The sequence below is a fragment of the Neolamprologus brichardi genome, chromosome 18 (assembly GCF_056152115.1).
Source record: "Neolamprologus brichardi isolate AB-2024 chromosome 18, ASM5615211v1, whole genome shotgun sequence".
Lineage (NCBI taxonomy): Eukaryota > Metazoa > Chordata > Actinopteri > Cichliformes > Cichlidae > Neolamprologus > Neolamprologus brichardi.
Window position 1 is genome coordinate 21,886,412 of NC_142121.1, and position 19,233 is coordinate 21,905,644.

At 40.2% G+C, this 19,233-nt stretch overlaps 2 protein-coding genes across 3 annotated transcripts; one reads left to right on the forward strand and one right to left on the reverse strand.

Annotated features, from left to right (window-relative positions):
• Window positions 1–289: 289 nt before the first annotated feature.
• Window positions 290–10,399, forward strand: bokb (BCL2 family apoptosis regulator BOK b). 2 transcript variants are annotated; one of them, XM_087832236.1, is made up of 5 exons: window positions 290–557; window positions 968–1,282; window positions 2,201–2,329; window positions 7,351–7,514; window positions 9,365–10,399. In XM_087832236.1, exons 2-5 carry the CDS (start codon window positions 1,060–1,062, stop codon window positions 9,488–9,490), a joined length of 642 nt encoding a protein of 213 aa, XP_087688362.1. In that variant the 5' UTR covers window positions 290–557; window positions 968–1,059; the 3' UTR covers window positions 9,491–10,399. The 2 variants fall into 2 exon arrangements, with proteins under 2 accessions (XP_087688362.1, XP_087688363.1); XM_087832237.1 differs by lacking the exon at window positions 290–557 and adding an exon at window positions 778–805.
• Window positions 10,400–10,942: 543 nt separating this feature from the next.
• thap4 (THAP domain containing 4) lies at window positions 10,943–19,222 on the reverse strand. Its single transcript, XM_006786508.3, has 5 exons — window positions 18,974–19,222; window positions 12,915–13,068; window positions 12,478–12,587; window positions 11,711–11,814; window positions 10,943–11,578 (listed from the first exon to the last, which is right to left on the reverse strand). Exons 1-5 carry the CDS (start codon window positions 18,996–18,998, stop codon window positions 11,462–11,464), a joined length of 510 nt encoding a protein of 169 aa, XP_006786571.2. The 5' UTR covers window positions 18,999–19,222; the 3' UTR covers window positions 10,943–11,461.
• Between the last annotated feature and the right edge of the window lie 11 nt (window positions 19,223–19,233).

Here is a 19,233-nt window from a genome sequence, read left to right on the forward strand (position 1 = left end):
ATCAGTGTGTTGAAGGCTGAATATTAGAAGAAATTCAAACGAACTTGCTATTCTATTAAAGCCGAGCTAATCGCCCCTCAGATTTGTGAATGAAAGTAGTTGCAGTTGAATTGTCTCCCTCTGTCCGCCGGGGTGAGAAGCTGCTTGTGGTGGGAGGGAGGCGGCGGCTGTCAAACTCCTTATCCGGGCTTTTCCCGGCTCTGAAACGAGCACACCCACCGCGCGCCAATGGCAAGGTGGAACAACAGGTAGGCGTCCTCCACCCTCCTCCCTCCCTCCCCTCGGTCGGTGCGTCTCGGAGAAGCAAGTGGACCCACTATCTGCTGCGTGGAAATGAGAGCAGAACTTCGCCCGTTGTTTGCTTGATTGTCTGGGCCGGTTTGTCTGCACAGTGGAGGAGTTTTTATGCGCTTGCTCTGACAGTCCAGCTTTGTTTGAAAGACCTCAGAGATTCGCTCTGAAACGTCTACTAATTAATAAATCGGAGGTCCATTATCGGATAAATCGCGTTTGCGACATCAGGCGCGGGTGTTTGTCATCATGTGGATATGCTGATGGTAAGCGTGGTCTTTTTCTCGCGTGTTAAAGGGGTTCAGGGATTTAAAATTAGGGTTAAGTTGTGACTGCAGTGAAAAAAGCTCGATGGGTTTGTGTGTGTGTGTGTTATATTGAGACTGGAAAACAGAATATTTCCTCAGTCATTTTGTGGTATCGCCGCTTGTTGTTGCATAATCCAAGAAGTGTTGAATAAGTTGACTATCCCACCATGTGACTCACAACAATAACGCCTCCATCATATTCTTATGTAAGTTTCTGCTCCCGTTTTAGAATCCAAATGTCTTTATACACTCACCCATCATTCTTGTGAATTAAAAAAAATAAGTGTGTAGTAGCAGCAGGGATTTCTAATCACCTGCTTCGTTTTCCTCTTATCTGACCTCTTTTCATCTACTCCTATTCCTCACAGCTGCCATATTATCTTCACCACTGAACTCTGAGCTGATTGAAAGAGGTCAGAGGCTCTCTGACTTACAGATCCCCCTCACCCTGCATGAGGACATGGAGGTCCTGCGCAAGTCTTCAGTGTTTGCTGCAGAGGTCCTGGATGTGTTTGACCGATCACTGACCGAGAAGGAGCTGGTGACCCAGTCTAAGGCGCTGTGCAGAGACTACATCTTGTCGAGGCTCAACCAGAACGGGTTGGGATGGTCTAAAACTGAACTCAATTTTTCTCCCTCAAACACAGCGCTGGCTGAAGTGTCTATGGTGCTTCTCTGTCTTGGTAAGTTTCCATAAATGCCACCTTATCGATGACCTCTGAACAGTGATTGCCTTGTTGGAATTTGCCAGTTTTTGAACTGATTGCTTCATTATTAGCGCTGTCATGAAAATAGCATGACATTTATAAGTAAGTAGGCGGGAAGACTAAGAATTCATTATCAGTCATTATCAGAGTTAAGTAAAGTTTGGGACATTAAATCCAGATCCTTATCAAAAATAGGATAAAGGGTATCTTTGGGATGTTTTTTTTTTTCTTCTTGTCCAACAACCATACTTAAAATGAAAGGAAATGTTGTGTTTAAGTATCTCAGAAATGACTGACATTACATTTCATGCATTTGCAATCTAACATGCAATCCATTTTCACGATCTGCTGATTAGCTGCTCAACTAATTGATTATTTGTTTGGCCCATAAAATGTCAGAAAGTAGCAACGGCTGTATTGAATTTACACCTGCTTTCAGAGAATGGTAAAGAAACCAGAAAATTGAGGCTGAATTTGCTGATCACCTACATTATGATCCTGTGTCTGGAGTATTTGCTACATTTGCATTAAATTAAAGCAACACTTTAGGCTTATACTCCACATGTCTATACAGCCTGTACTGAGCATTTGAAGCTCTGATGAGCTCAGACCAAATGATGAGTCAAGGATTATATCTGCATGTGTGAGAACAGCTTGAACCAAAACCAGGCAGCAGCGGTCCAGCCCTCCTCTTCACATCTATCTTTTCTCAGCACTCAGGTGTCTGAGGGAACTCTTGTCACGTGAAATGTATGAATTCAATATTCAGGCAGGTTAAAATGTGTGACGTGGTACACTTTCACCTGTTTTTAATCTCCTTCGCTCAGATTCACTTCCTAACAGACTTTTCTCCTTTTTCTTTTTTTTTGTTTCTGCTCTCCCTCTGTTACCTAGGCGATGAGCTGGAGTGTATACAGCCCAGTTTGTACAGGAACGTGGCGCGGCAGCTCAACATTTCTGTTGCCATGGAGAACATGGTTTCGGATGCCTTCATCGGTGTAGCAACAGAGATTTTCTCAGCAGGTACAAGGCTGTTATGAAGCTCAGTGTTGATGATGATGATGCATCGCAGTAGAAATTAAAAGAGCACAGGAAGTGACCTTCACTGCTGACTGCTTATGGAGGCACTGACTGTGAACCTCTGCAGCTTTCACCAGGCTCATTCGGCTCAGAGTGAGTGGGTGCGAATCAGATGTAGGTGGAGTGAGACTCCATCTGAAACACATAATTAGTCCTATATCCAAGTTTCTATGTTTAGACATTAGTTTACTAAATTGAGCCCAAGTTTGGGATGTGGATGCTGAACATAAAAGGGCTTCTTGGTAGCGTTGTCGTGTCTTGCTAAGAGACCTCAAACATTTTTCTTTAATTAATATAGAGTAGTCCTGTGACAGATTGGCGACCTGCACAGGGTGTAACCTGAACTGGATAAGCAGTAGAAAATGGATGGATGGCTTAATGTAGCATAGTGTTAAAGTGTAAGCCAGCATGTCCAATCTTGGGCCTCTCAAAACGATGCACAGGAAGGAAAATTAATGCAGAGTGGCAGGTGTTGGTGTTGCCTAAGAAAAGATTTTGGATTCTCTAGTTGGTTTTTGGCTTTTCTGAGTTTTGACCTTCCTGAGCCTACATGTTCTTAGGTTATCTTTGAGTTTTCCCTCCATGTTGCTTCTGGTTTCTTTCTGTAACCCTAAAATGTGTATGTTACGTTAGGGGTAGCTTGCTTCTCGCCCGCTGTCAGCCGGGACAGGCTTGAGTCTGGTTGGATGGGCATTTAAGAAAATAGAATGAAGGCCGGATGGCTGTATGAGGTTGAATTGTAGTCACTGTTAGTCTAAGAAAGCTAGTTGCTAACTCCATAGTGTGCTAACGAAGACGGTTCAAAATCTAGGAGACACAAATCCCTGGGTGAGTTCCTTCAGGATAGTTATCGAGTGTAGATGTAGGTGTGCTGATCTCTTCCAAATAAGGCTAAAGCTGAAAGAAGAATCATTTAGCCAATTATAAGATATGTAACATATTTCTGATGCTTAATTTTGTCTGCATTTTCTTGATTTTTTTGTTCTTAAATTTTGTACTGATACAGAAGCAACTGCTGTTGTGCACAAAGAAAATCCCAATCTCCAGCTGTGCTCTTTGGTGGTGTGTAATTGTGTCCTCACATAGTTCAGGTGTTGTTTTTGGCAAATAATTAATCTGGTGGTTGTTGTTGTTATTGTTATTATTATTATTATTATTATTATTATTACTACATCCAGTCTAACATAGACACAGCCTTACTTTAATACCCTTATGTAAAAATTTGCAGGCTACACCAGTGGAGTTCTGGGATGATACCAGCCATAATTTTTTTTAAATCATCAACAGTTTTTATTTATTTCATTTTAAACTTCAATAACAGAACTTAAAAATAAATACATAAATAAATAATTTAAAAAACAACAAAAACAACAACAAAAACAACAACAAAAACAGGAAAAACAACAAACAAACAAAAAACAAAAACAAATGGAAGTTATCCTATTCTTTCTTCGCACACCAATCCCCACACCACCACTCTGTCATTACTCCTCTGTTCTTCAAGTTACAGAAAGCCAGCTTGTAAAGGGGGACCAAATACAATCATATTGATGCAATTTATCTAATAAACCATAAGTCACTTTTTCTTTTTCTGGTGCAGTAGGTAACCAAGCTCTAAGTTGTTTCACATTCATCACCCAATAATACCATTTGAAATTAGGCAATGAAAAACCTCCTTGTTTTGCACTTGCTTGAAGTTTCTTAATACTTAAATGATGTGGTGAGCTACCCCAAAGAAACTGCCGGATCAAAAAGTCTAGATGATTGAAATACTTATCTGGAATGTGTAATGGCATATTAGATAAAATATTAAAGATCATGGGTGCAGTCATCATCTTAACACAGCTAATTTTACCCCATATTGTGAGACGTACCCTGGACCATCTACCAAATTCCATTTTTATTCTTTCAAACATTGGCTCCATATTTGCTTGAACCATCTTAGTGTAATCCGAGGTAATTTGTATCCCCAAATACCTCAAACCATTCACGGACCACCTGTTTAAATAAAGTATGAGGGCAGTGTCCTGACGTAGGCATTGCCTCTGATTTATCCCAGTTGACGCGATACCCTGAAAGCAGTGTAAAGCTTTCTATACATTCTAATAGGGCTGGAATTGACTTCCCAGGCTGTGTCATAAGTAACAACATATCATCTGCATATAATAGAAGCTTATGTTGATTATTACCCATCAAAATTCCAAAATATTTCTCAGTTTTTGTGCCAAAGGCTCTATAGCAATTACAAAAAGCCCGGGGCTAAGGGGACAGCCCTGTCTTGTGGATCTCTGTAAAAGGAATAGATCTGATATGAGCCCATTCGTCAATACTCGCGCTGAAGGCGAATCATATAATATCTTTATCCACCTAATAAAATTGTCACCAAAACGAAACTTTTCTAATGTCTTAAACAGATAATCCCACTCAACACAATCAAAAGCTTTAGCAGCATCCAGCGATAGGGCCACTGTTGGATATACTGAATCATATACATAATTTTGCAAATTAACCAGCCGCCTAATATTATCTGAACCATAGCGGTTTGGAACAAAACCAGATTGGTCTGCATGTATTATTTTCGCCATTACTACTTTTAATCGACCCGCTAAGACCTTTGCCAAGATTTTTTGGTCAGAATTAAGCCAAGATATGGGGCGTTAACCACTTGGGTCTAAAGGGTCTTTCCCAGTTTTAGGAATAAATGTTATAAGTCCAGAGTGCATTGACTGAGGTAATGAGATACCAGCCAGAATTTTTAAAATAAGTTGGCCAATAGGTGAAAATATTTTTGTTGTTTTTGGTATTTTAATTTGTGTTTATTTACTCCCTCTTTTTTTGCTAAGATCTAGTTATTTATTTACTTTTTAAAAAAGTGAACTTTGGAATAACTAACAAAGACTCAAAGTTAATGAGCTGGGAACAGATAAACATCCTCTGCTTCCTCTGCTAAATGTCATCCTGTCTCAATCTATGCTGATGTAGCTTAGCAACATCTTCTTCCTTGCACCTCTTCTTCTTCATATTCTTCTTCTTGCTCTTCCTGTGAAGACTCCACAGCAGGTCATCTCCATCTCACCCTATCCCTAGCATCCTCCTCTGTCGCAGCCTCTCCCATATTAAGTCATATAAATAACATTGTGCCATCTGTGAAACTTCTCTGCGGTCTTGCCCTTTTCCTCCTGCCTGGCAGCTCCATGTTCAACACCCTTTGCCCAGTATATCCGCTATCCTTCCTCTGCATGTGTCCGAGGTTGTCACTAAACTGCTCTGCCTCAGCTGTCACTTTCTGATGTACTTGTTTATTTAATAAAAATATATGGTCAGCTATTCCTGTGGTTCATTAGATCAAAACCAAGGAGAAGATGGCTTAGGACAACAGCAGCTGGCTCTGGCTTGAATGTGGAAGTTCTTACTTGTTTCACAGTTGTTACCTCTGGATAAACAGCCTAAGTGGTTCTTCCTGTTATTCCTGGCTAGGAGTGATTTGTGCTAATTTAGTGACAACATTGCAGAACAAATGTGTCAAAAAGCCTGTCAGTTAAATTCTAGTTGAGTCTATTTGGTTGAAGTCGATCACGCTGGTCTTGGTCTTGTGCCTTTTTTCAAAAATTTTTTATATAAAGTTGTCTTGACAACAGATGTGTTTTGTAAACCGTCCAAAGAAGGAATTACATTTTGAAGGATCCAAATAAAGAGTGACTTTATGTCCTCTGTATGCGCCTCGGGAATAGATTAGAGAGTCTGGTAAAACTTTGACGCGGGACCAGGACAGATCAAACACAGACTTGGTTAATGACATTTGCATGCTTGTGTTCTGGATAAATGTCTGCTCTTTTTGACGTCACGAGGGTATCGTTTTTAGAAACGGCGTGGGATTCCTCCTCAAGAACAACAAACTGGTGAACCCAGGCAGCCCCAGCCCTCTGGGACGGGTTGGAACTTGACTATAAATAAAGGGAAAAAAAAGGCATGTGTGTTTTTCCTGCAGTCTCGAGATTGTTTTAAAACCACCCTTTAAGCTTTTAGTTAGTCATTACTTTGTGGTGGACATAAAGGAATGACATTTTTATGGCATCTGTGGATCATATCTACATATCTTCCTTTGGAAACAGTCATCTGTTCTGTGGTCGCCTTCAGTAAAATCAACATGGCTCATCTCTCCTCCATCCATCTTCACCTGCCTCCCACTTCTGTTCTTTCTCTTTCCACCCTCCTCTCCTCCAGCTTTATCCCCAGCAATCTTGTCTCTATTCTTGGCCCGCTTCTCAGTAGGGAGGGAGACATGACGTGCTCTGACAGCTTCCACGGACAGTTATCTCATTTAAGCTCTATCCTTTAATAGCCACACTCAGAGGCTGTGGCTCAGCTCTAAGGAGCAACCATGACAATGCAAGCAGGGCTAAAGGGGGCCAATGCCATTAAGCCCTGCACTGCATCAATGACGTTCGTTATAACAATCCCTCGTTGCACTGGAAACTTTGCCTGGAGTGGCCGGATGCCGTCATTTATCATATTGGACTATTTTGAGGTCGGTGCCTCTTGGGTAACGGGACAAATACTTGGTCTTTTTCAGCTCTGCTGCTTCTGCTCCATTCACAGTTCAGTTTTGAACCTGTTGACCTTCCCGTATCTGAAACTGCGTCAGTGGCAGTGCAGTGTAAACCTGTTTATTTTACAGCCTGGCGTGGCCTTATCGATAGCATTAACACCAGTTTGTTGACTTTCATATTTACAAGGTGCACCAACTGCCCTCCGTGCTTCCTGCCAGGTTACAGAATATGAAGCTGGAAAGCGATGGGCATTGCTTTGTGTGGGAGGGAATGTTTATAGTGGGGTAAAGATGGCAGTTTGATTTTCGGTGGCTGCAGATAAACAAAATCCAGATCAGCTTGAACTGTGGAAGCACAGATACACAGATATAGAATAATTAAACATAATCCACTGGTGTCTGTTTTTTCCTGTAGGCATAACATGGGGTAAGGTGGTGTCCATGTTTGCGGTAGCTGGAGCCCTGGCAGTGGACTGTGTCAGACAAGGCCATCCGGCTACAGTGCACATCTTAGTGGACAGTCTGGGACAGTTTGTCCGCAAATTCCTGGTTCCCTGGCTGAAGCGACGGGGAGGATGGGTAAGTTTCTGCCTCAGCAAAAATTATGGGCAAACATGAAATGCATAAAAAGTTGACATTTGAGATACAACAGCGATTTGCATTTGCTTGGTTTTTGTGTGTGTGTGCGGGGGTGGGGTGGGGGTGGGGGGGATTTGAATTTGATGCACTGCTTTGTGCATGACAAACATGCTGATTGTGCATGAAGCTCAGTCAGCTTTCAGTCGTCTTTCAGCAGTCTGAGATATGGGGATGTTATTTGCTTACTCTGGCTTCCTGCTGGATGATTTGATGAAAAGTTTCTGCTGCAAAGTGGATCATTCTCATGCTTGATTTAAATAATATTCCAACTCTGTTTTATTTTACTTTAGTGTATGTGTGTCTGTGCATCTTCCGAGTCAAACAGTATTTTTACTTTTAGTGGACTGACAAAAGAGACAACAGATTGCAATAAGAAATGCCACTAGTAAAATGGCATTATGACATTTAACTCATTTGATTTCCTCAGTAACATTAATTTTACAACTTCTTTCTTTCAGACTCACAAATTCAGGTAGAAAACAAAAACTGTAATACTAGTGACATCTATAGACTAGAATTAAAATACTGAGATCCTCACATACTGGGGAAAATAAAATATGAAATTTCATTTAAACAGTTAATTTTATTTGTAACAATACAATGCAACTTCATTTATATAGTACATTTAAAACCGAAGGTACACCAAAGTGCTTCACAACAAGGTTAAAATATAAGATAAATGGCTCTAAGAGAGTACAACACCCCCCCTCCCCCCCCCTCCCAAAAAAAAGTACAGACAAAATAAGAAATAAAACATTAGAGCATAGTTTAGAAGATAGAATTACTGAGTATTCATATATATATATCAATATAAGGTGGGGGGTTTTATACAGTGGAACATTAGTAGAAGATAAATAACATAAGGGTAAAATATAGGGTATGTGCACTAACTAACTGAAAACGCTCGGTCAAACAGTTTTTAACTGAGATTTAAATGAATAGATGGAATCAGAGGCGCGAATAGCAGCAGGAAAATTGTTCCAGAGGCTCGGGGCTGCCAGGGCAAAAACACGGTCACCTCTGGTCTTTAGCCGGGATCTAGGCTGCACTAAGAGTAATTGTCCTGATGATCTTAGAGCTCTCCTAGGGGTATATGGACTAAGGAGTTCAATGAGGTAGCACGGCGCAGCATTGTTTATGATTTTAAAGGTAATTCCAGTAACTGCAATTTAATCACACATTAAGTGTGATTTTTAAGTGCTAAACAACTCTGTTCTTCTCTAAAATGCATCTAGTCTGATCTTTTCCAGCTCCTATGTCTATTCATGGACTGTACCAGGGTAGTTTTGCATGATTCACAGTTCAAAATAATCCTTACTGACCTTAGATCAGTCCTCGTAGTAGCTCCTCAGTTCGCCGAGAGTTCTATCCCCAAGTTCTCTTCCTTGGGGATAGAACTCTCTATCCCCAAGGAAGAGAGTTCTAATTCTCTTCCTTTCTTATGATTGGCTGTTCCCAAATGTGACTAGCCAGAGCTGATGCAAAAGTCTGCTATCAGTAACATCATACAGATTCAAGAGTAGGATAAAAAACCCTCATCTGAAATGGAATGTGCAAAGCATCTGATGCTTTTTGGCTCATAGGAATTACTTGCACAAACACCTCCTGTTCAATACGAGTGTCCACCATTGCTGCAGTGCATTCTGAAAGTGTATGTGTAAAATTTTTTATATATCAGAAAATAAATGGAAGCACAAAGTTTCCCTTTTAATATTTATACTTCAAGAAATTTAACAAGTTTTTTTTTTTTTTTTTTTTTTTAAATATCCCTTTTATCTCATTTTTTTAAGGTGGAGATCACAAAATGTGTGGTGAAAAAGGATTTTTGCCCTGAAGAAAACTGGCTGTCCTCTGCCTTTGAGTCCCTCAAGTGCTTCCTCACCACGATGTATGTCTACATCATGAAGGAGCCGTGAACGAACAGCGTGTGGGAGGTGGGACGGTGGGGGTGTCATGTGTGGGATTAAAATCTCAGACTTGTCAATAAAAAGCTGGAGTGGAGAGGGTCGCTGTGATTGATGGGGATTGAGCCTGCCGGTAGATTTCAGTCTGCTGCTGTGTATGGCCATCAGCAAATGTTTGACCAACAAATGTTTGTGTTCTCTCAGTGTCGGCCGAGCCCGTGAAGTGGTTACCCTTCATCCAAAGAGTAGTCACCGTGACATTTAAGAGCATATCACTCCGCCTCTATGTATTATCTTACTGCTTTAACCGGTGTAGTAAGCAAGGCTTCTCCAATGTTGTAACGTGAGGCTGTTCATACTCCAGAGACAAACACTCAGATGTTTTAATGTGGCGTTTCTCAGAACATTCACACTTAAAGAGGCGAAAACTGTGTTTGTGATGAAACTGACGCTCAGCTGGCTGGGTCCTGTTGTGAGGTTTGAGTCTGGAAAAAGTGAGTTCACGCCTCAAGAGTAATGTCAGGTGGATTGAACTGTTTACACTTCATGGAGTAACTCTATTGTACTTCACCAAAGCACAAAGAGTCTCTTTATAAATATGATCCATTTAAAAATAACAAAGAGAAACGTTGGATCTCATTGCGCTCATTTTTGGCCAAAGAACTCGAGGAATGGTAATATATAAATATATACTGAATGTGCATATTTTTGTGGACACTGATTTCCTTTTAGATCTGTAAATAGTCTATTTATGATTTTATTTTTTTATTTAATGACTTGTATTTCAAACCACTGCAGTATGAGGACGCCACTACAGCAGCTGTTTAGGATGATTGCGTGTGATGGGTGTCACTTTAAGTGTGAACTTATAAATGTGTGTCTAAAAGTTTTTATGAAACCTATAATAAACTTCAACATTCACAGACGGGACTATTGTGATGCTTTTGTTATAACAGGCTCATCCTTACCCTTGCTGTGAGGAATTAGAGGTGGTAAAGAACAGCCCTGTAGGGTGACGAGGTGAGGGTGTTTATTTCTGCCTGGGTCACTGAGGACGAGTTGGATTTGGTTAAAAAGAAGCGGCTTAGATAATTTTGAAAACCCGAGGCAGACAAGTGGTGGAAAAAGTGTTAACAGGACCTCTTTGTTGCAGGGAATTAGTCGCTTCCTTTACCCAACTTGTCCCTCTTCTTACAAAGGTAAGAAAACAGAGCGAAAAATAGAATTTTACATGAGGATTTATAATATCATGCAACTAAAGACATCAGAGCTTTAACTGTTCCTCAAGGTACTCCATAATCTCAGCTCTGTGTTTACATTATATGGCACTTTCTATTTAAAAACCATGGCTGTAACCGTCATCGTGTTTCCAGCGCCGATATTTTGTGTTGCAGTGCATTAACACAGGCTAATCAGATTTGTATCATCCATCAGGACAGAAACACATTAATAGACTCAAACAAGCAAAGACAAAATGAGTAATTTAATTTATCCAGCACACGAACAGTGAAGCTGCCCCCTCGCAGACATGGATGTCTGTGAGCACATATGTGAAAACAGTGGCCTTAAATAGTCATTTTTTTTCCTACATAGTGCCACTCAGTAAAAGAAAACCCCTGAAGCCCACATTCAAAGGACAGTGCAATGTCTCCAGCTGCTTTAGCGTACAATTTTATGATAGTGCAGTGACAGTCATATATAGTACTTCTATTATCTTTACATTGAAATAGCTTTACAGATTAAATATACACCATGAACATCCTGATATTGTCTGTGATGTTTAACTAGTGGTTAAGATTAAGTTTGATTATTTCAGTTCAACAGGTTACACCACAGCCTTTTTAGCACATAACAGTATAGAGGTATATCTCTGTAGATTTGTTTATGTTTCCCTTACACAGCTGGAATTATTGATCGAGTGTTTCCAGATATATTTATACATCTGGAAACTTATTTCAGTGCATGAGAAGCCCTCTTTCTTGCTCAATACGATCGACGGTAGGTGATGCGCAAGTGCTGCGTCAGGGGCTGGTTGTCTGTTGCCATAGAAACTGTCTGCTCCAGCTTCCCGTCAGACCGGAGCTGAAACACTCTGCAAATCTAAAAGAAGAGGGAAAAGCGAGCAGGAGTCATTTTATTGATCACAAGAGGTTTGATGGCCAAGTGTCATATTTAATCCTCTTATTTCTGCAGCTCAGTGAGTGCGTCTTGCAGACTCGGGATTAGCTTTACCTGCTTTACGTGAGGCTCTTTTGCAAAAGAGGTTCGGGCTAGTTGCTGGGACTGCAGGCTCAGCTGCTGCCCTGTCAGCTCTCCCTCCTCGATTTCCACCAGACCTGCAGCAGACAACACAAGGGGTATCGTGTGGGTATTGAAAGGAGGGTAAATCACTGGAAAAAAATAATTAATTTGCCACAAATGTGATCTAATAAAAGCTTTTTATCACTGCAGTAAGCTTTAAAAAAATACTGTTTGAAATAGTTTTCTTTCCTGTGGTTATTGAATGTCATAGCAGGAAAACACAGATGAGTAAAACACATTTACTCAGCCCTGTAAGCCTGAATACCAGGAAAAGCCAGCCAAACACAATCCAGACATTATTGTGTTGTTATTTGCACTGAGAGACACTTTTGGTCCCCTAAAGAGGATTTATCCAGAGCAAAAAAAGAAAATTACCAGCACTGTAATAACATTTTTAAACATTTTGTCAGTTCACCATCATTTAAAAATACTGGTGGCCATGAGTGCTGAGTCCAGTGTTACCCCTCAGCCTCCTGGTGCACACATCAATGGTATCAGTTTCAAAATCCTGTGACAACAACACCCCATCAGGCTGTAGGGACTACAGGCTTGTGGGGTGGTTACTGGTGATGACGAGCGAGGCTGATGCACATTTACAAAAGGTACATCAGGACTCATCACATCACATGACCTTTACAACTGATCCAGAGTCCAATCTGATGAAAAAAAAAAGGTGAATACAATGACGTGAATTTCACCTGAGTTCTGTGCAATGATGAAGGCCACTCTGTTAGTCCCCGGCTGCATTCGAACAAACCCGCACTCTCTGTGCAGGGGCTTCTTAGACTCGGCATGAAATGCATTGAACCTGTAAAACACGACATCAGTGGAAGATCATGTGACGTCCGGTGACGAGCTCTCGTTATTGGCAGATTTTATTAATTTTATTCCAGTTGAATTTAAATGAAATACACAAACTTAACACTTACACAAAAGACATTTTCCAGCGTGTTGTTAAACTTAAGCATAATTTATGAGTCTGTTCTCTTGAAACACTGAACTCAAAGTCACACAGTTCACTCGTAAGATATTCTGACGTGCAGAACAGCCAGTGATCTTGCAGTTATATTGACTAAATGTTCCAATCTATAAATATCTGTTATCACTTGATTCACCACTTCTTCATATAACCTACATGAAGTTGATGACTGGTTGTCCTACATGACTGAAATGCAGCATCTCTGTGTAACGGAAAGGTTTTATGGAGGGGAAGGAGCCCTCTCCTGGTTCATCACACTCCCAGGTGCCCAGAAGCCATTCCAGAGGGAGGAGGGTGGGGTTCAGCTCCACTGATGGTTAAATAGATAAAGCACAAGACACAAACAAACAAATTACGCAGCATTACTATAAAAAAAGAAAAGAAAAAAGAAGCTTCATCATGTAATCATGTAACAGAATCATTTTCTGAAGGATTCAAACTGGATTTGTTTGATTTGCTCCTTGGGCAGATAGACTTAAAATCTGAACCATCTTCAGTTAAAAGAAAAATGTCTTTATTGTCATGGCATGATAATGTTTAATACCAAATATATTTAACAGAAGCTCTCTTTAATCAAAAAGATTAGGATTTTTAAACTCTTTAAACTTCCACTAGAATTTTTTCTTATTACTTAAAAACAGTCAGAAAGTCAAGCACAGAACACGTTTTTGTTTATCAGATGGCCAGTGATAAAAGCAAACTGCACACACTTGGTTAAGTAAAATAACCCACACTCTTTGTTTAACTACGTGCAGACTCAAAGACCATTTAGAGGCAGGGAAAAAACCTCCGACAGGAACGTTCAAACTTGCATACATCTATATTTAGGGAACCAGAAGAAGGAAAACACAACACTACATCCCAAACAGTAGCTTCCACCCAAAATGGCCTTAAAAGAAGGAGCTTTTTCGCCAGTTTCAACAAATGTGGAGATTTTGTAGCCAGAAAAAGAAGTCTGAGGCTAAATCACAGGAAAATATGTCACATTTAGAGAAATGGGTATAATAGAGAGCCAGATACTTGGACAGGCAGACTTTACCAGAGAGAAATGTTCCCAAGCAAAAAAAGACGAGCTAAATTTGTCACGTCATTCAATGCAGTGGAACAAAGCATTAAAATCAAATTAAGATTTACTGAGACTGACAATATCCACAAATTACTCTTAATCAATTTTAGGAAGCATGATGTACATGGCATGCATTGTCTCCAAGCAAACCGCCAACAAACATGACTGGGTAAAGAAAACAAAACTATATCTATCTATATCTATATATATCTATCTATATATCTATATCTATATATGTATATATATATATATATGTATATATGTGTGTGTGTGTATATATGGAGGGAGAGAGAGAGAGCGCCTGAGAGGTTTTGCAAAGAATAATTGGAGAAACTCCCCAAAAGTAGGTGTGCCAAGCTTGTAGCATCAAGCTCAGAGACTTGAGGCTGTAATTACTGGCAAAGGGGCTCAAGCAAACTTTTTTGAACACTGGATTTAATCCATGTTGGAAAAAGGCTGTAACACGATAAAATGTAGAATAAGTGAAGTGCTGTAAATACTTTCTGGATGCACTGTAAGCAAAATTATTGTAGTCTCCGCATAGGAAGGAGGAGACATCTGTTAATTATTTTATTAACTGTAACCCTTATTTTCCAACTCTTTGCAATGTCACAGCTTTTTAAACTGTAATAATAAAATGATGATTTTAAGGCAAATGACTGGAGTACAAATATGTTAATTATCTGAAAGCAATATTCCTGGTGTAAAAAAAAAGTTTTTTTTCCTTTAAACTAACGATACTTTCCAGTACCACATTACCAAATCAAGTCTCATAGTTTATCACAAGATAAACTTCACCATTACTGCCTATTTCAATTTGAGGAATTGAAAAATGTGATGTGATCCAATAATATAAATATTCATTTTAAAACACTACCTCTCAATCAAGTAAAATAAACTGCAAAAAAGGTTTTGAGGATTTGGAAATAAGTGAAGCTGCATTTTATGAATAACACAATATGAGTACATAATCTGGTCCCTTTCATTGGCATTCTGGATAAAGCAGAGGCAAGTCAAACAAGATGGTAAATGGAAACTTCCAATCTCACTAAAACCTCGAAGCACCTTACAATATAAGCCATTCACGTGTCACACAGGGACACTTCAATGTGGAGATGGTCAATTCCTGAGCCAAAGCATAGAGGAGCTTTCTGCTTTAAGTTCCATTTTTCCTTTGCGTTTGCAGTGTGAGTCTGGTCAGGTTTAAGTACCCAAACTACTCAGTAGGATTTAGTGGAGAAAAAAAGAAAAAGAAAACAGGTCATGGAATTTGATAAAATATGTCCTTTCAACAAGCTAAACGACATCCTACTGGTTTTGTGGACAGAAAGCCTTGAAGGTCATCTTCTTCTAAAAGTGCAGCTGAGGCGTATCATCATAGGGAAAGGGCTGAGCGTGGAAGAAAGTCAACTAAGGCTGTACGCTACGAGAGCGAAACAGTAAACACATCAAAAGAAATTCACTATTTTTCCATTAGAGGCAAGAAGTGTTGGCTGGGGTAGGCAGTGCCCATTCTGAGAAATGTTAAACCAGTCTCTGAACGAAATCACTTTATTTACCTACACGCCCTCTCTTATTGTTCTTGCTTGGTGTCTTAGGCCCTCCCTTAGAGGTGCGAGAAAAATAAGGCAACGCAACAGGCATTTAACGTGTTATTTTAAAGCAACGTTAATTTGAAAACTCAGCTAGAGTTAGTGCTCCTCCTAAACAATAGAATTAAATGTATCTTCACACCCATGCTACAGACTCCGTTAAGTGAACTGAAGAACCTGTTTAGCTGCCCTCAGTGTTCCAACTAAAACACCTTTGGTTCTTCTCCACTTGTCTCTCTGGTTTCTAAAATTTACCAGTCCCTTATATAGTTTCACAGCTGATCTTATGTTTTACCAGCTCTGTGTTTTTTTTAAGTCACCTGTTCACTTGGTGGACTTCAACGGCACCATTTAAAACGTGCAGAAAATGCAGCACACGTGCCTCGTGGCTCCACTTCTGCACCCAGAGTGATATCTTTTCTGTTTTTCTCGTGATTTGCCTTTGCAATCTGAGGCAAATATTTATGTAGTGTCTCCTTCCATATGTGTGTATAGCTGCAATCGTGCATACCGGTTCATAATTGTGCTTTAAGGCAACTTTTTTTTTTTCTTTGAATTTGTTGTAAAGGTGGACACTTTTATAAGACTGACTTTTGTAAGTACCCTTTAAAATTTACATTTAACGGGTATTAGAGTTGATTTTAGTTTACTGGACACAGTCTGTATGATGTTGTTTTTTAATGACATAGCAAAGTGACTTAAGCCAAATGCTGACTTGACAAAGTTGGTTGTCCATCCAGTTCATCTACTCTGGTCCCAACCCTGTTGTTCACAACCATTATGAATTTGAACTGCAGGTTTGAGAGAACGAGTTGCAGCAAGAAAGCCGTTGCTAAGATGCCAGAATAAAACAAAAGGGGCTTGCCTGGGCCATGAAACACCGCTATTGGAGTACTGAAGACTGGAAGAAGGTGTTATGGACTGATGAATCAAAATTTGGAACCTTTACTTTATCACGCAGGATCTTTGTACAGCTTCGAGTAGGCAAAAGGATGGTTCCACAGTGTGTGGCATCAACTGTCAAACATGGAGGAGGAAGTGTGATGGTCTGGGGCTGTTTTGTTGGATCCAGGGTCGGTGATTTGTACAGAGTAAGAGGCACCCTGAACCCAAACAGCTACCACAGCATTTTGCAGTGCCCTTTGGTATGTGCCTACTTGGTCAGGGATTCATCCTACAGCAAGATAATGACCGAAAACAAACCCACTGTCTCATCAACAATGTAATCAATAGCAATCAACAATAGAGCCGTAAAGATGCACTGAATACAGATCTTGATTCGAATGTGCTGTATTCATTTAGTCTCACATTAGTGCAAAGAACTCCACATGCATTAATCAGCACATGCTTGATTGTGCACACATGGTCAGCACTCGGATCTAAACTGCAAAATATTTACCGTTTGGCTGTGTGCAGGACCTCAAAGTTATTTCAGATCTTTGCTGCACTGCTGAGTCTCAGCGCACTAAAGATCAGCTCTGCTGCGTAATTCTCTTTGGCCTCGTTCAGCCACTCCTGTGAAAGTGCTTGCCTCCAGACCTGCAGGTCAGGTCACAGTGAGGTATCCAGGTCGAGCAGTGACCCACATTTGGGTGCTGCTCTCGTAAAGGGTTTATGCCTCACTGTTCCTTAGTAGTTTCTTGTGGGATTTCTGTTACTGAATCTTATATGTAGGAGGTGGTTCTTGAAGCTGAAATTTTAGTAGAAAACCCCAAATCAAAACAACGAAAATCCACCTCTTTGTCCAATGCTTTGCTGTTGTCATAGAAAATAAAAGGGCACTAATGCAGTCAGGGAGCTTTATTAGCTTTTAAAACACATTTGTATATTTCCATCCAGGAGGAACGAGCCTTCAATAATAATAATAATAATAATTTTAAAAAAATCACACTGCGTCCTACACTACAGTTGCACTGTCCTGTGACAAGACTTTGAAAGTGCATGATGAATCTTCTCTGAATATGCTACATCGCTGGTCAAACCAAAGCCCTGTGTGACCAGCTCATTTGGTTTAATGATGGAGGGCAAGAAGGCAGAAGTGGTGTCCCACAGGAAGAAAAAGAGAGAGATAACTGAAGCAATTTTGGATGCTCATGGCTCTAGAGTGTGACCAATTTGGTTGCACATGCAGCCTAATTTCTCAATGGTGCAACTAAAAAAAATCCTAGGTCCAACCGGTGCGACCAGCTGTTTAAAAAAAAAAAAAAAAAAAAAAAGTCTCCTAAACTGTGAAAGTCTCTGTGTGGTCAGACACACACTTTGCCCATATCGTGGTCTAAACCAGTCAGAGTCAAAATTGAATCGAATCATATTGATTATACAAATCATTGACAATACCCAGTCCTAGTAAGTAGCCTAGGCTGTGGATGTAGCTGTGGGTAATGAGAAAAGATGAAAATAACGATTTATAACTTTTTTATTAACTTAAGGCCTGATCCATCTGAAATTCACAGCCAGTGCTCTGACACGGAACCATCAACCTCTCAGGTTATGCCTAACACTGGTCTGGAGACGGCATCAGATAGTGAGCCACATACTATCGACTCCGAGCCAGACCCCCACTGAAAGTAAAAGGGGGAAAGTGTATATGTAGTGCATTTCAAAGAGAGTGGTTTGACCAGTTTCCCTGACTAACATACAGTAAAGCTGACAACATGATGAACTGCATTTACTGTCATGAGTTTGAAAAGACCATGGCAGTCCTGCTAATACGTTCCAAATCGAAACGCTAAAAACGCACAGTGTATCCTGAAAACACATTATATGATGCGATAAATGCACTACCCAAGTGTCCCCTCTCCCGATGCCTTTTAGCAGCAGGTAGCAGCAAACAGGCCTTCAGAGGAGTCCGAGATGATGATTACGTTTGACATTGCCTACAATATTGCCAAAGAGTGCCAAAGCACTTAAGCACAAGCACTTTTTCAGTAACTTGTCTTTCTGGTAGAACTGTGCTCCAAATAAAGAATTTACAAATCAATATTGCCTGTATGGACAGATTTTTTTTTAAGTGAACATGTAAAACTGTGGGGTTAAGCGATGCGGTTGAAAAATTTGGGTGCACCTAACATTTGTGCTGGTGCACCTAAGAAAAAAGTCTAGAGCCCTGCACTAGGTGGCGTAATGTTGCTGCAAACGAAGGTCTTCGTTTTATAACAACCTCTCATGTAAATCGAAACCTTAAAACTAAACGCTGTTGATATGAAAGATAAAACGGAGGACTTGTCCTCACAGGACCGTCAGAGGAGCAGCTCGGTCCTTCCGGTGGTAGTTGGTTTACTGTTAACGAGGCTATCTTTGAAGTTAGCTTGGTTAAGTTAAAGATAGAAAAATAACTGTGCAGTTGGCTTGAGTTAAAGGGCAAAGAGAGTTCGAATGACACGAAAGCAAAAATACTACACTTAAAAACGTCTTAATAAGTAACATTAAAAGTCAGCACAGTTAGCTTGTGCTTACAGGAGCTGATGAAGATTGAGAATAATACTACCAGTATTAAACTGTTAAAATGTTGTTGTTGTTTTTTTCAATTTAAAATAAAAATAAAAAAAATAACCTACCCGTGTTATTGACAGGACAGGCCATTAATTAAGGAGGCTACAGTCGGTTTCGGAACAGCCAAACTTAGCCAGTACTACAGAAACGTCACTCCACGCACATCGCGGTGTTGACGCAGAATGATGTAGATTTACGCAGGGCATCCTGGGAAATGTAGTATGCACAGAGAAGTACGCCCTTCTTTTTCTTCTTTCGTCTGCTCCCTTTAGGGGTCGCCACAACGGATCATTTGCCTCCACCTCATCCTGTCCCTAGCGTCCTC